Source organism: Polistes dominula, unplaced genomic scaffold (assembly GCF_049000335.1).
Source record: "Polistes dominula isolate Pdom_NZ unplaced genomic scaffold, Pdom_raw_medaka contig_49, whole genome shotgun sequence".
Lineage (NCBI taxonomy): Eukaryota > Metazoa > Arthropoda > Insecta > Hymenoptera > Vespidae > Polistes > Polistes dominula.
The window spans coordinates 6226872-6244338 of NW_028300914.1; the positions used below are offsets into that span (position 1 = coordinate 6226872).

Consider the following 17467-nt stretch of genomic DNA (forward strand, 5'->3'; position numbering starts at 1 on the left):
TAAATGAAAAAGAATAATAGTAGAAGTCTTTCAGTTAAGTCTTTCATTTTGGAAGGTCGTTGACCCACTTTATGGCGGATTTGTAACAAATAACTTCGCTCAATCGTGAGTCAAAGAAAAGAATTGTAGAAAAACGTGTGACACGTTTATAAAGACATTCCTTTCTTTCTTCTCAACGATTCTGACATCTTTTTTCTCTCATTTCAAATCAACTCAACAAGAAGATCTGTATAAACAATCGTAGGAACGTTCCGATTTTCAAATCGAAATTTTTTTCATTTAGGCGGGAAATTTGAACGAAGTATAAGGAACGAATTGAAAAAGAACTAAAAAGTAAAAAGATCAATAGATTTATTTGGACCTTGTCAGGAACTGTTAGCATTTGGAGATAGTAACAAAAGTTTGGAAGGTGATAGAGGAAACGTCTGGCACAAGTTGGAATAGAATTTTTCTGATGGTTATTTGATATGTGAAAAATGGCCCTGGGGGCCATTCGGGAAGGACTTCGGAAGTATTCGGTAATTTTCGAGGGCGTTCGGATGAGTGGCGCGCGCCGGTCATCGCAACGGCGGCGGCAGCGGCATTCTCAGTCTTCGTCGCGACTCCGTTTCGGTAGGTTTAGTTTCAAGGTCCTTTTGTTTATATTTCGATTATACACATATATAAAATTGTATGTGTTGTATCACAATTAAAGGCGTTAGATCCTTCGTATAATTATTAACGTGAAAGGATACATAGTCGTGTCATTCTCGTTACTATTGCCAGACACGACGAGCAGATATATTATAAAAAAAGGTAGAAGAGAGAAAGTGGAAGGAAGAAGAGGGATACATATATCGAACTAATAGAGAAGAGAAAGGAAAGGCGGAAGGATTATACATATATTCGGGCAACATGGCCACCGCGATCGACGACCGACAGGAACTCCTTGAACAATTTCAAGCTGTAAGTCATTCATTGTTAACATTTACTTGTCTCTTTTTTTCCTTTCTTTTCCTTTATTCTATGTTACGATTTTTATTTTTTGTATATTTTCAACATAGGATAAGGTATTTACATAGTTACATTAATATACAAAGTCAACGGGACGGCGTGGCTCGGCGGTGTTTTATCGATCGCCGGCTTTATCAGCGTGTTCTTATGAAAACCCACCCTCGTGGAACTACCACGTTGGGTGTCACACCCGCCCCAATGTCTTCTTTTTTTATTCCTTTTTTTTGGTATCTTACATACTTCCGTTTAAAATTTTTAATCAAATAGAATTACTGTGCGCCCTATGTAATCTATTTGTTATTCTTTTTTTTCTTTCTTTTAATTATTATCGTTAATATATTAATTTTATATTTAACATTTTCATCTATAAATTATTGTAATTATTGTTATTTTAAATTACGTTATAGCGAGTTATGTTTGATTTAATTTCATAAAAAATTTCGAATGTAATATTTATTTACGGCTATGCACATGCATTTGATTCTCGAAGGAAGGACGATAAGTAATTCGATACCGTGTTAGTAGCATATGTTGGCAGTTAAAAATATATCGCTAAGGCGATACAATATTATAAGTGCCTTTTCGTCAAACCATATCTTATATTCGTATCCTTGGAATTACCGATACAGGGAGAGTGAGTGGACAACTTCAAACGTTTCCTTTCTATATGCGTATATACATATGACGCTTGATTCTTGTAGTAGAGAATTATGCAGTAGTCGGATACCAAAGAAGTTTCTTATGTCCAATAGAATATGTGTGCAACGAAGATTCGATCTATCGATCTCATCCATTTTTAAATAATATTATTTTTAAATGTATTTACAAATTTCATTTATATCAGGATGAGTCTCTTTAATGACAAAACATTCAAATATAAAATATCGATTTATTTATGCACCTGTACTAGTCACGTTTGATGTTACGTTTAAATATCATTCCGTAGTTTTAATTTATTTTTATTGTTAACGTCGCATATACCGTTATACATATTTTCTTTCGAGATCACCGATCATGAATATTTGATCGATCGATCAATCGTTTCTCTTCTCTTCTCTTCTCTTTCTTTCTTTCTTTTTCTTCCTTTGTTTATTAAATACGTTCGATAAAATATAATGCAATCATTTTAATTAGAGCTAAAGTACTTCGTTTATTCGAGCTACGTGCTGTTTTCTCGATTAAGTGTTTCTATTGTTTGTTCTATATAATATGCATGGACGATTTTTTATTAGTGTATATGGGTGTGTGAGTTTCTGTACGTGTTTAATTAAGTATTTATAATCTGCATAAGTAGAGAAAATTATTTCCGATTTTATCGTTGATATGGTTTGACATTCGTGTTTTTAGCTTCAATAATTTTACTCCCCTTTAGTTTCATTACGAACGAGTATTAATGCATTGTTTTTCTATTATAACTATTATTCAATACGATAAAAGTTTTAATGTTTATTCTAATAGTAGCTAAAAAATAAATTTGTTATTTTATTCGTTCGTTGTTCAATGTAAGAGATAAATTGAACAATGAAGATAGTTTTTACTCAATGATACTTTAGTTTACGATTCGAGAATCCCATCTAAAACAATGACCTTGCGCAAGAGTATGTACTTAGAAGGGAGATGACGAAATTACTCCCTTCCGCCGGCATTGTCGAGAAAGTCTTCTCAATTATCTTATTGATCGTGTTACCGGTGTGAACGCAACCCCTTCCGACATCCGTCAAATGTTAGACTTGGGACGTAATAGTAAAAAATCTTTTATGCTACAGGGTTGTTCGCAAGTTTTAACATAAATTTTTTAAATCAATTACCTTTGCATTTTTTTTTTTAATATATTTTTCTTTTTCCTATACTATTATGCAGATGCCTAAAAATTGTCGATAAGAAATAATATCGATCTTTGAAATGATTTATGAACCTTTAAACAAGCCCGAGTAGAAAATATTTCTGACATAAGTTAACTCTTAAAGGGAAGTTATTTCGTGTAAACACTATGGTACAGGAATGATCCTTTTCCCTGTTTCTTCTTATAGGTACTTACTACTAACTCATCGTTATAATGCTCGTTCATGCGAATCTCTTGGTAAAAGAACAGAAAACAACAAGGATTATATATACTCGACGTTAGTATAACTTCAGTTTTAGATTTTCTTTTATACGCTTTGAATAGGGTGAAGTTATTTTTAGTGGACTCTTTAAAACGTGCCATGGGACCCCCTAAGCGTTTGAACTTCGCGTTGGCACGTGCCATTCTTTTATTTCTTCGAAATCGTACCGTTGGTCGGTCGTTCATCTCGAAGTTGGGGGCACGAGAGTATTTATGCATTTTCATTGTGTGTTATGTTTAACCATAATCCGTCAAAAGTCTATTCTCAATAAAATTTTCATCTGACAAAGCAAGATAGGAAACATGTTAAATGTTATTTGTTTTTTATTTTTTTTTTATTTTTCAGTTGTAAACATAGGAAGTTTATACATTTTATTTATTATTCTTCCAAGAGGAAAAGATTTTACGTTACAAGCAGTTTGTTCTTAATTCACCGTGAGATATCGAACAGAACTATTTTCATAGCCTTACGAGCGTGAAATTAATACAGCTAATAATAAGAAACGTTTTTTATAATAGAAAATAGAGGATCATTTTGTGGCCGGTAGTATTTTAAAATAATATTATGGAATGATTTATTTTAGATAATAAAATAAAAAACAAAGGAAGCATTACTATCATTATTATATTATTATTGTATTTTTTATTTTTATTATATTATTTATAAAGATACTCAAAACAAAAACAAATTTTTAAGAATAATTTTTGTAGAAGCTTTCTAAAAAAAAATAAATAAAAAAAAGGAAAGCGATACCGTAACAACATACTGTTCTTCATTGCGCGTACGTGTTGTGACACATTTATTATGCAATTGTAGGTACGTTACTGGAATAGAAAATTGAGTACGTGATCGACCACGAAAAATAATATGCTTACGCAAATTTTCTCTTCATCTACATAATAATCTAGATATTTTTTGTTTAACTGGATCAGAGGGTTCGATTATTATCCTCTTTTAAATTTTTTTCTTTAACTTCCTTGTGTTAATGTATTTCGAACAAATTTTTCTAGAGAAGGAAGTTCAGTCTCTTTCTCATACCGACAATACCTACTTTCCTTTATCTCATTCTCACGATACTATATAAACAGATATATACAGCTTTATGATTAAGACTTAGGCTTATGCAAGTACGTATGCACATACACTGTACTACGTTTTGTCGGTTTGTTGCTGCTTCCCACGCTTGAAATTCTTATTACGTTCCTGTACTTGTAATTAATTCTTCCTATCTACGTTCTTTATGTACGTGTATGTTTTAATTGATTTTTTTTCTCTTTTTTTTTTTGTTTCTCTTAATTGAGAATATCTTACGTAGTGAGAGACCTTAAGTTTCTGGATGATTTAAAAAAATCAATTAATACTTTTGAGACTTGTTAAAACATTTAATCAGACTTATTTAATAATTGACTAAAAATAATTGATTTGAAAAATTATTCGAGAATTTTTGATTGATTTTGTAAATTAGAATGGTAACAGGAAATGCGTTATATCGAACTGGCCAACCGATAATATTTTTGTTCTACGAAATCAGCCTACCGAGACTATCTTTTCCTTTTTCTTCTTTTTCTTCTTCTTCTTCTTCTTCTTTGAAATCTTTGACCGAATAAAATTTCAACGAGAGCAGCGAATGGATTTAAGTACTGAAAATCCTCATGCTTGATGGATCTCCTGTAGAAATATATAAGGTATCATCAGATTGATGAGTCAGAACGGATATGTCTTCTTATGGTATCATGCTTGATAATTTTGCCTCGAGTTACACATTCATTACTCTTGTCCCTTACATTAGATTATTTTGATACATGCCGGTTATGTTCTCTCAGGCCATATTTTTTGATATATTAAATTTCACTCATGTAACGCATATTCAATTATTTTTTCAAAAATATTTAAAAAGGGTTGCAATGTGAAACTGTTACAATGTTCAATTAGTTCTGATGTAATAGTTACTTTTGAACTTTTTAATCTTTTTATTCTAAACCAATAATTATAAATTTAATAATATAAATCTATAATCTAAAATATATAATTATAATTATATATAAAATATAATTATAATTATAATAGTTAATTATATATAATTATAAAAGTTGACAATTTCATTGGAAAGTCCTGATTATAGAATTTATCTGCATTCTCTCAAAGTATGATAATTATGTGATATGAAATGAATAAAATGAAATAGGACAAAAATAGAGAGCTATTGTATTTCATAGGAATTTCCTCGTTTACGTTTACGACGTTTCAAAAAACTATATTTCCTCGTGATAATTATTAGAATTTTAAAAGAGTTTTTCAGCAGGGAAAGTTGGTGGTTAAAACCAAGTTGGAAATTCAAATGTCGGCTAAATAATGTAATACTATTTAAATCTTGAATTTCTTACACTTTTTTCTTTCTCGCGTATAAATTTTTTTCAAGCATTAAATTCTATGGAAAATTATCATGCAATTATTTCCTATTGTTTATTTCTAGCACGTAACTATAACCATGCTCGTTCTTTGCAACGACATAATTATCGGGAGAATGAGTTTCTCTTACTTCTCTCTTTATGTGTTTGTGTGTATGTTTATGCGTGAAGGAAGAATACTTAAAAATTTTTTACATTTTATATGGCGCCTATATTATACACCAATTCTAAAAGGGAGCGTGAAAATATTTAACTCTTTACAATTTTTATATCGAGTGTGACTCGATATTATAGAATGCTATTTTTTTAAATAATTTACAATATTTAAATCTAATTTTTTTCCCAATATTTTGTAATACATAAAAAAAAAGATGAAATTGTTTAATTGTTGTTGTAATTATTACTATAATAGGAACAACACAGTTATTTATAGTTCATAGCCAATAAAAATACACGCAATATATTTATAGTATGAAGCTATATACATATATATTATTTATTTATTTATTAAACAATATAATTTTATTTATATATTAAACAAGTAATTATTAATATATTTACATATTTATAAGTCATTGCAGACCAAATCGCGGTTATCTTTTTATCTGACTCCTTTCAATTTAGCTTACAAATTTTTATACCCGACAAACCCGACAAAAGACATATATTTTTTTTCTTTTAAATTATGTTAAAACCACGTATAAATTCGCATAAATACAAAGTGCAAAGGTTGTGATATTTATAGGTAGTTAGTCACCTAATTCATGTATTTATACTATGTATATATTATTTATTTATTACTATAGTAATTAATATAAATGAACAAAATGTTTGTTACACATTTTGCATTATTGCAATACAACATTTTATTTGAGACGTTCTTCGTTTGATTTATTTTGTAAATTAATTAAGCAATTGTTGATAGATACAAAACAAAATTAAAGAATACAAAGGTAAGTAAACAAAGCAGAATGTGACACTTATTATACTCGGATGACTCAAACAATTGGAAATGCAATTCCAACGTAGCCATACTTTTTTCTTTCATTTAGTTTCTTTTTTTAACTAATAATTCGTTTCGTTTTAAAACGCTTCTATTTAAGAACAAAGATTTGAGTTGCATAGAAGATAGAAAAAAAAAAGAAATGAGGTTAAACAGAAAGGGTTAACAGAACAACGTGACTGGTAAAGAGTTGGAACCGAATGGTGGAAAAATTGCGCAAGATATCATGCTAGTAGTACATAGAACAAGAATAATGATCTTTCGCGAAGAAAAAAATTAAAAAAGAAAAAAAAAGAAAGACTTTTCACGGGGGCACGAGCACACATTAACCGAGCGAGTAATTTAACGCTCCTTGAATCTCAGTGACACGAGTCTTTTTCTAAAAGCCAGTTGAGATAAGCTTAGGCGCCTTTTAAACCATTTATTCCCAATGAATAACTTGGGATTAAGACATAAGCACTCCTGTACTATTAAACAAGCAATTATTAATATATTAATATATTTGTGTGCCCATAATTATGAAATAGATCTAAATCAAAATTACAAAAAAATTAGTTTATCATTCATTTCAAACACATTATTTTAAACTAAATTAATTCAATGTAATTTTCACGGTTTTTTTTTAAACATGAATCGTTAGATAGTGTTTATTTCAATATTATATAGAATTTATTTAGTGTTCAAATCTAATTCTTTAAAATATATCTCGAAACAAGAGATATATGACTTATGTTAGATCATTTTTATAATTATAGGCACATTTATGTGTCATTGCAGATCAATTCGCGATTATCTTTGTAGATTCAGCTAACAAATTATTATGTTATTATTGAGCCCGACAAAAGAGGTATTCGTGTTTTCTTTTTATAAATTATATTTGGAAACCACTCTCTTTTGAGATATGAATTTTTTTCGAAATTTGAGATCTCTTTTTTTTCAATGCTTATAACTTTGCTAAAAATCCACTAAACAAGTCATTTTTTTTTAAATGTTCTTGATAAACAAATAATTTCGAAATTACAAATAAAATTAACACACGCTCAGACAAATCTCAACAATTTACAAATTTATTGGAATTTTCTTTTTTCTTTTTAGAATTTGTTAAAAAACATCAAAGACTTTTAGAAGAATATTTCAAAAAAAGAAAAAACAAGGAAAAGAAATCACGAAGACGTTTACTGTCTAGTTCAGTAACATACTTATTCATTTTTTAACTGAATCGAAAGGGGTCACTTAAAAAAGTGGCCGACACTTGATGTGGAGAATGAGCCTTATTTATTTATATTATATTTCTACATTTGGATATTCTTGATATAAAATACACATACACACACATAGAAAATATCTATGAAATACACATCCATATGTTTGAAGTGTGCTATCAAATTACTTGTAAAGAGTTTCACTCTCGATTTCAACCCGACAGAAATTTATCTCTTTCATTAACCTCGTCTCAAATAACGTGCTAATTAATTGACTCATAACAGTGCAGACACTCCAAAACGAAAGCCTTCTCTGTTGGAAAGATCAGTTAGGATGATGCTACTTGATAAAATGTAAACCGTCAAATATACTATAGTAGTAAATTATAGTATTTTATTGGTACAATGCAAATTATATCAAAGATATAAATGAGAGTGTTGTTATACATTTATAGAAAGTTTTCCAAACAGAAAATCATTCTTAGCTAGCCTTTCAATTATTGTCAATTCTAAAGCATGATGGTAGTCTGTTATATGTGTGTATGTATTTATATATGGAAAGTTAACCTTCATAAATTGTTTGCCGAGGACGTTGCGAGTGTGGGTGTGAACGGAATTGTCATTCTCTCTTTCTTGCACGCATTTATCACCGAGATGATGACGTTACCGAAAAGTATCGCGTTCAAGGCCACTTTCGAGGTCAAGAATAGTATTACATTGAAGATAAATATTTGATTCGTCCCACATCGATACATTTAATCGCATTTATTCCTTATTATTAATTAGATTTAGCTAATAAATCTTTTTCTTCTTTTTTTTTTTATTTCCTTTCAATAGAAAATTAAAAAAAATATTCCAATTCATATTCTAATCGATATATGTATATGAAGTTAATATATGGAAAGGTGATTAATAATCTAAATTGTTTTTTAATGGTTCCTATTATTGCATATTGTACAGAAAAAATAAAGGGTAGTTAGGGGGAGAAGGGAGTTAAAGAAAAACTAACATTGAAGTTTTGCATTTTAATGAAGGTTAATCGTTCTTTTTGTTATCTCAGGACACCCGATAAGATAACACAATTATATCCGTTAGCGCAGTATAGTGTCTTCGGTTAGAACATGCTTAACTTTTGAAGGTTCCTTATAATCGACGACACGAGTTTGAAATACCAGTCATACTAGTCGAATGACTAATCGCAACGATCGACATTCCTTTCGGTATTTTTCGAAGGTTATCGTAGATCGCTCAAATAATTACCAAAAAAACAAAAATAAAAGAAAATAATTAAAGAAACAAAAAATAACAACGCGAAACCGAAAGATTAATTATTCGATATTATACGAAAGTATTATCAGAAGTATCAAAATGTAATGAGTCACAGTGGGCCACCTGTTATCTCGTTTTTAAATGTATCTACGTAATCGACGAAGACAAGACTATATTAATCAAGATTGTTTATTAAAGTGAATCAGCTAAGTTTAGTTTTCTTCTTCTTTTTTTTTTTCTTTTCTTTTTTTTCGTTTCTTTCTTTCTTTCTAAGGTAATTCTATCGGTATTTGTACGGGTGGATACTGGGGACTGAGGGACAGCAGCAATGCGATGCCAGTGGAACCAGTTTTCTGGATAAAAGTATTGCAGTAAGAAAAAGAGAAAAAGAGAATGACCCCGAGAGAGAACGTTCCCTTACTCTCACGTTCAGTCTCTACTAACTATTTGCGCAATTTCTTTCTATGGTAGTACACTTTGAAAATTAGATTTATTGTGCAAAGATACCATTCATGGTTATCAACGATCATCTACAGTCAGGGTTAATTAATCTTTTCTTTTTTATATCTACCACAAAGATACTTTTGTAGTTTTTTTGATAGTCAAATTTTCTTTCCATCCACCAATTTCTCGGTAATTCAATTTAATGCAATTTTTTTTTGCAAAGTATTCATAATTTTTACGTAGAGGTTAAGTAAAAATTGATGCAGTTGTGTCTTCTTACTTTTCCTTTTTATGGGCTCAAATAACTTTTCTACTAACATCTTGTTGCACTTATCCAATACGATAGGTGACGGATGTGAACGGTAAATGAACTAATAGAGACCGCATAGAGTCTTAAAATTTTTGTTCATTAGGATTTGAGAAAATTACATTTTTTTTTATAATAAATGTTATGGTATAAAAATTTTCATTACTTTTCTTTTTTGTTAAGAATTTTTGGGGATTTTTTTGTTGAAATTTGTACTACTCGGAGCCCCCATTTGATTTGATCCGCCATTGCCAATACTACCAAAGAAATGTCGTGTTTTTTTAAGGCTTCTTTTGAGATAACAACATACGGTTTTTGTTTTTCTTAACGGATCGTCCATTTATTTTACTAACCGTACCCACGTTGCTTGACTTTTGCAAGTCACATACACAGTTATCTGTTATGTAGAACTAATAATTCAACGTTGATAGAATGTTGACAAAAATAGGTATAGTTAAATGTATCTTTTTATTTATACATTAGCTTATGTTAATGATAATTAAAAAATTTAATTTGATGTTGTATTTTTCTATCTCGATCGATACAACTCCAACGTATGCAGAAGCTGTTTTCAAAATTGAGAAAAAAGAAAATTAAATATAAAAACTAGAAAGTTTATTAAAATTTCCTTTGCGATTCCTTTCAACATTGAACAAAATCCCTTACCGTTTACTACGAAAATTTAATCCCTTAGGCACCGTCGAATGTGGCATGGGGCTGTTTCTCTGTACGACAGGGTTCAAAGGCTGTTTTCTATGCGAGTACATTTTAATAATAAAGTTTTTCATGATTAAATTATAATTTTTCTCTAAGAAATGGTACACATATACTTTACTAAGACAATTTACTTTAATAATTAATAATAAAATTAAGTATAATATATTTTAAAAGATGTTATCCGCGAAAGCCACTATAATGGCGCGTAGTGCCTAAAAGGTTAAATTGTTCATTTATGGATGATAAGGGCCAAATTGATTATCCCTGATCTACAAAGAATTGTATTTAATTTAATGTACTTTGATAGTCGATCGTTTGACGATTTTCTGATAGCCAGATTTATTTCTAGGATTATGAAAATATAAAAGATTTAATCTGATCTGAAACTAGTATTATCGTTTAACTATGAATTCGTGATAATCTATCAGCATTTATTTCATTACCAGATTCTAACCGATGACGCATCTCGGTGTATTAAGCTTATCGCAAAAAAACATTTATGTAACATCACCATCATCAACGATTATTACCGGAACTGTTATCTCCTATACATATATAGGCATATGATTAGGTATATTGATTGTTTAAAAAAAGAAAGAGAGAGAAAGTTGTGTTAATCCAAATTAAAATACAGGTCAAAAACAATCAGCTGTGTGAATCAACTGAATGTCATTTTATATTTTCATCTGAGAGATAAAGAAATGAAAATATTATGTTTTAATACTCCGTCGGTAAAATAAATTTTAATAACCTTATCTTACGTGGATTTATTTTTTCTTATTATGTTATGTTATTTAAAAAATTTAATAAAATTCACTAGTACTCTCTTTAGAGTCTCTAGAATATTATGAGTGAGTTTATTTTGTTATTTACAATTTCAAATTAAAGATAAACATAGTTATTTAACGTAACATTGGCCCTAAGGAGATCCACGTTGCTATTGGAGGTTTAACTTTGTGGTGAAATAACGTGCAAGGTCGTAAAATTAAACAAACAAAATGCTTGATAATGTATATACAATGTGGTTAAACCCACTTCCGTGGGATAGAGTTAAGAGAGTTCCGCCTTTCCCACAGATGATTCATATAGATCAAAATTTTATGATCTATCAGTCAATCTATAATACATAAAAGAAGATAGATAAATACTTAGTTTTATATATATTGTATTTATCTATTTATTGTATCTAGAACTAGTGTTCTTCGTAATAAATTCTATAACACGTTCTTACTATTCTTTTGTTCTTTTGTCTTTTTTTTCTTTCTTTCCTTTTTTTCTTTCTTTCTTCTTCTTTATTATCAGGTATGTTTAACGATAAGATTCGATAACAGGTTTAACGTATCATAAAATCTCACAAAGTTTTTAGTTCTCGTTTAAACGTCAGTCGAAGAAGCTGCTTTGACAAGCTTTTTGCGCGTTTGTATATATATTTTATTTGTTTGTTTGAACATCTTTTTCTCTCTCTAATTGTTTGTATTTTATTTAATTTAAAATAAAAAAAAATGGAAATATTAAAATTAAGCAGATGGGACATCGTGGAAGAATATTTTAGTGATTTTAATAGTTTATTTAATTTAGTAAGTATGTAATTTGATATTATTTCTGTCACAATTAAAGTTTGAAAGGATGAAAAGCATTCGTTGATCGACGACAGTGCCAACGTTGTTTCCGAGGAATGCTTACGTAGGAACGTGCAGGGTCGATTAACCCCGATCAGCACTCTTCTAACAGAGACTCATATTTATATGCATCTAGATATCTGCACGCAAAAACAAACAAAAAAAAACATACGTGCAATATTCTTATTACTTTATTACAACTATTAAAAATAATTACGAAATCACTATATGATTGAATTATTAATAAATTACCGTTCGAAGACAAAAATATGATTTTTTTGATTGACTACTAGTAAGATATCGTAGACGTATTAATATAGGATTTCTTTTATACTTGTGCATTAAATACCGACGACCTATAATATGCATAATTACAACATACATTGGTAGGGTTTCAATGGACGGCTATCTTATTGAATTGTTTAAAATTGTGCAAATAAATTAAAAATAAATAAAAATAAAAATTCCAATTGTAAAATATGTATTTATATAATTAATTTAATTAAATATGTTTCACACAGAGCATCATGTCTCATTATTTAATTGTAAAATTATATAAAAAGTCTTTAATTCAAATCTCATAAAAAAATGAAAAAAGAAAAAGTACTTGTTAAAAGTCAAAACCATTTTTTTAAGGTGATGCAATATAGTCGAAAATCTTAAAATATGCCATTCGAATCGTAATGTCTTAATAAAACAGTATTTAGAACACGTATTTAATTGATTTTGTCGTTTTTTTTTTCAGATCGATGCAAACGGTGACGGATTCATTGATTTGACCGAGTTACGAAATGCCTTGGACGTTTGCGGATTTAAAATGCCGGGTTACAAAGTACGACAAATGATCGAGGAGTATGACGACAAACAGAGACTACAACATAAGGGCCGGCTGTCCTTCGACGAGTTCGAGAAACTCTGTAAAGAACTTAAGGCCAACGAACTTGGATCCACTTTCAAGCACGTCGTTTCGAAAAAGGAAAATCTTGAAACGTTAGGAGGAATTTCAGAAGCATCGAGTGTTGGTACTACTCATTCCGTTAGACTCGAGGAACAACTTGCTTTTAGCGATTGGATTAATACTAATCTAGCTCATGATCCTGATTTGAAACATTTGTTACCTATCGATCCCGAGGGCAAGACACTTTATGACAAGGTCAAGGACGGTATACTCCTTTGGTTGGTACTTTGATTAATCCATTTAAAATAAGATTAGTATCGAGATTGTATCGTTTGGATTTAAAAGATAATATTTTATTGCAATTGTTACAGTAAAATCATCAATCATTCCTGTCCTGACACCATAGACGAAAGAACGATCAATAAGAAGAATCTGACTTTGTATAAGAAACATGAAAACTTGACGCTGGCCTTATCATCGGCTCAATCTATCGGTTGCAATATCGTCAATATCGATGCTCATGATCTCACCAAAGGATCCCCGCATTTGGTGTTGGGTCTCTTATGGCAGATTATTAGAATCGGTCTTTTCAATCAAATTACTTTAGAGAATTGTCCTGGTTTGGCGACCTTATTACAAGATGGCGAACGTATCGAGGACCTATTGAAACTTTCTCCGGAGGCTATACTATTGAGATGGGTTAATCATCATTTGGAAAATGCTGGTATCGCTAGAAGATGCAACAACTTCCAATCTGATATTACGGATTCGGAAATTTATACTTATTTAATCAAACAAATCGCACCTCATACTGCTGGTGTTACCGTTGAAGCTTTGATGGAACCAAATCATTTGTCCCGAGCTGAAATTATGCTTCAACAAGCTGCTAAATTAGGCTGTCGTAGTTTCGTTACACCAAACGACGTTGTCAATGGTATTTATAAACTCAATCTGGCATTTGTTGCAAATATGTTCAACAATTATCCCGGCCTGGATAAACCCGAGAACAACATCGAAGGATTAGAGTCCTTGGAGGAAACGCGAGAAGAAAAAACTTACAGGAATTGGATGAATTCGATGGGCGTGGTACCTCACGTTAATTGGCTTTACTCTGATCTTGCTGACGGATTAGTCATTTTCCAATTGTATGATATTATTAAACCTGGTACAGTCAATTGGCCTAAAGTTCATAAAAAGTTTACTAAGTTGAGGAAGTTCATGGAAAAATTAGAAAACTGCAATTATGTTGTTGAACTTGGAAAGCAAATGAACTTTTCGTTGGTCGGTATAGCGGGACAAGATATAAATGATGGTAATGCAACCTTAACCTTGGCACTTATCTGGCAATTGATGAGGTCTTACACCCTTTCTATTCTGACGTCGTTGACCGGTACACAGGGTAGTACTTTGGTCGAAAAAGAAATCGTACAATGGGTTAATACGAAATTGCAAGGGGCAGGAAAAAATAGTAGTATCAAAAGTTTTCAGGATTATGCAATATCGGATGGAAAAGTTGTGATAGATTTGATCGATGCTATCAAACCCGGCTGTGTTAATTACGACCTCGTTAAAGAGGGTGGTACTGAGGAAGTGAGTCATTTAAAATTATTAGAACAATACACTACGAGTATAAAATTATTTTCTTTTTTTCAAAGAGTTCAACAAATTGTACTAATGAAATAATTGAAATTGTAGGAAAACCTTGACAACGCCAAATATGCGATATCCTTGGCACGGAAATGTGGTGCTCGTGTCTACGCGTTACCAGAAGACATAACCGAGGTTAAACCGAAGATGGTGATGACCGTGTTTGCCTGTTTAATGGCAATGGACTACGTCCCCAATATGGATTCAGTAAAGCAGCAAAATAACTTGAATAACAGTCAATAATGTCGAGCCATATTTTTACCGTCGTGCCGTTACTTTCCTACGCGAGAACTTTTGATAGGACATTAAATTTATAAGTGTCCTGTTGTGTCTCTTCCAACAACGTAATAATAATAATAATATTAATAATAATAATAATAATAATAATAATAATAATAATAATAATAATAATAATTGTATATACATAGAATAGGATAGCTTCTTTTTCACGATTCGTAAGGATCAAGTTTGGGAGTAAACGAGTTGGCAGGACACACAGAGAGAAAAAGAGAAAGAGAAAATAGATGTTCGTCCTGTTATGTATGTATGTATGTATGTGTGTATGTATGTATGTATACATGTGTGCGAGTGTACGTGTGTGAGCGTGTATATGCATACATGCTTGTTCTTTTTTTATAACGTCAGGAGAATTCACTAAATTTGGCTACATTATTATTGTATTATTATACTAAATGAGATCTACATGATTCTCCTCCTATTTATCGAGACTCACCGTAATTCATTGAATTTGTCAGCGTATCTTTTAATTAAATCCTTCATCTTTGCACCCTTTTAAATCCAAATCATTTAAATAAGAGAAATGTAAACTGTGATCGAAACGATTATATTTTTAAAATATGTTTAATTTCAATTTATAATAATTTTTGTGTATCGAAATACTAAGGAACGAAAACAGTTATACTAATTGAAAGATATTTCACAAAGGATTAAGTCGCATCTTTCAACTTATAATTGTAATTCGCTGTCATTTTGAGTGCTTTGATGATGGCCTGTTAGATATATATATATATGTGTGTATATTTATATATATACACAGATATGCATTTATAATATATAATATAAAAGGACTGTTCTCTCTTAGCTTACAGTTACGTTGTTTTACAATTTTTCAATCATGTTAACGTCAATCGAAAGGTTAGTAGAAAAGAATCTTTCTAGTATAAGGAATACCAATCGATAAATAATGTTTGAACAAGATTTTTACACATATTATTGCTATTTTAGGAATATTATATAACATTCCAAAATCTTGATAAAATTTTTTTCCGAAGTATTTAACAAAAACCTTCAAAGTAATGCCGTTTCATAATAAAACCTCTTTTTTAACACGTTAAGCGCCACGTCGGTCCCTAGGGACCGACGCTAGACTTTCCGTTCAGGCCACGTCGGTCCCTAGGGACCGACGGCAGACTTTTCGTTCTTCTATCGCGGCGCGTGTGTCCGTCTTTGCATACTTGTGAGACTGAACATTTAAATTATGCGATATCGGTTTTAGTTTGGTCAATGCTTCAAGGAAAAGAATATGCAACTGAGGATTTCTTACGCGTTTGGGCGTTATTAGGCCTCGCTTTTCGGGTTTTTCTCTACTACGACGGAGAAGGGACTATACGGATATAAACAAAGTATATATACAAAGTATTTATTGCGATTTGAAAATGTCAGGCTCTCGAGTGCATCTTATCTACAAGTGGAGAGGTAAACATACGAAGGCAAGCCCCGGCGGCCGGATTACGTTACCCGACATTTGTTTATACTCTGGCTCGCCTATCGGCGAGCGGCCCGGCAGAGCCCGCCTGACGGCTAACTGTGGCCTGAACGGAAAGGCACGCAAATTCGGCGTGGCGCTTAACGTGTTAAATAACTTTTTCAATAATGGTGTATTAACAAAGTGATAAAATTATTTGTAATCGTGTTTTTCTATGATCTACTAAAATGATATAATTTGATAAGAGATCACCTGCACAAAATATCATCGCAAATCGTGCCATTATAAAAGGTTTAAAGATAGAACTGTTGTTTCATTTTTTTTGTTCTTTTTCATGATTTCTATCAAATAGATTCGTTCGTACAACGTCGAATGATAAAGAAAAGAAGTATGATAGCATTTATGAGTAAGGATAGAAAAAAAAAGATTAGAAAATATCTGCTGATAGATTAGAATCTATACTGTCCTACCAAAGCTATGATCTTCTATTTTTACGCATATCTGTAAACGTATCTAATTTCTTTGAGCTCTGTTAGACATATCTAAGGGAGCTCTTTTAAAAAACAATTGTTAGGTTTATATTACTTCTACGCGCGATTAGACTTTTATTAAATATTAAATATAATGTCAAATTTCAATGACCGTTTGAAAACGAGAGAATAAAGAAAACCGAATAGTGCAATAATTATGATGTGCATATCCCATTTGTAGATATTTCATAAAACGTAACGGTTTATATCTCGTAAAAAAAAAGAAGAGAAAAATCATTCTTGTTTGAAAAAAATGCATTTCCATCGTCGAATCATATCAAAAATAAAAACTAATTGATTGCGAATCAAATGCGTAAATATTTGTTAACGCGAATCTGTCGAAGATATAATAATCGTAATATTTTATAATAAATATCATTGAATAAACAAGAGGAAATTGATCGAGATTACAATGATCGATAAGACGACTTAGATAGCACATATTAGACTATGAAAGTAATCAAACGATGCCTAATTAATTTACAGAAAAAAAAAAGAAAAAAGAATAAAAAATTATAGAAAAATTTGCAATTTGAATAACATATTATATAATGGTTAGAATTTATGGTCATAATGTATGAAAGAAAAAAAAAATAATA

At 30.7% G+C, this 17467-nt stretch overlaps 1 protein-coding gene across 2 annotated transcripts; it reads left to right on the top strand.

The window, feature by feature from the left end:
- Positions 1–579: 579 nt before the first annotated feature.
- Fim (plastin-2 fimbrin) lies at positions 580–15959 on the top strand. 2 transcript variants are annotated; one of them, XM_015318321.2, is made up of 4 exons: positions 580–945; positions 12813–13243; positions 13337–14555; positions 14661–15959. In XM_015318321.2, exons 1-4 carry the CDS (start codon positions 895–897, stop codon positions 14853–14855), a joined length of 1896 nt encoding a protein of 631 aa, XP_015173807.1. In that variant the 5' UTR covers positions 580–894; the 3' UTR covers positions 14856–15959. The 2 variants fall into 2 exon arrangements, with proteins under 2 accessions (XP_015173807.1, XP_089026058.1); XM_089169932.1 differs by lacking the exon at positions 580–945 and adding an exon at positions 11817–12025.
- Positions 15960–17467: the final 1508 nt, after the last annotated feature.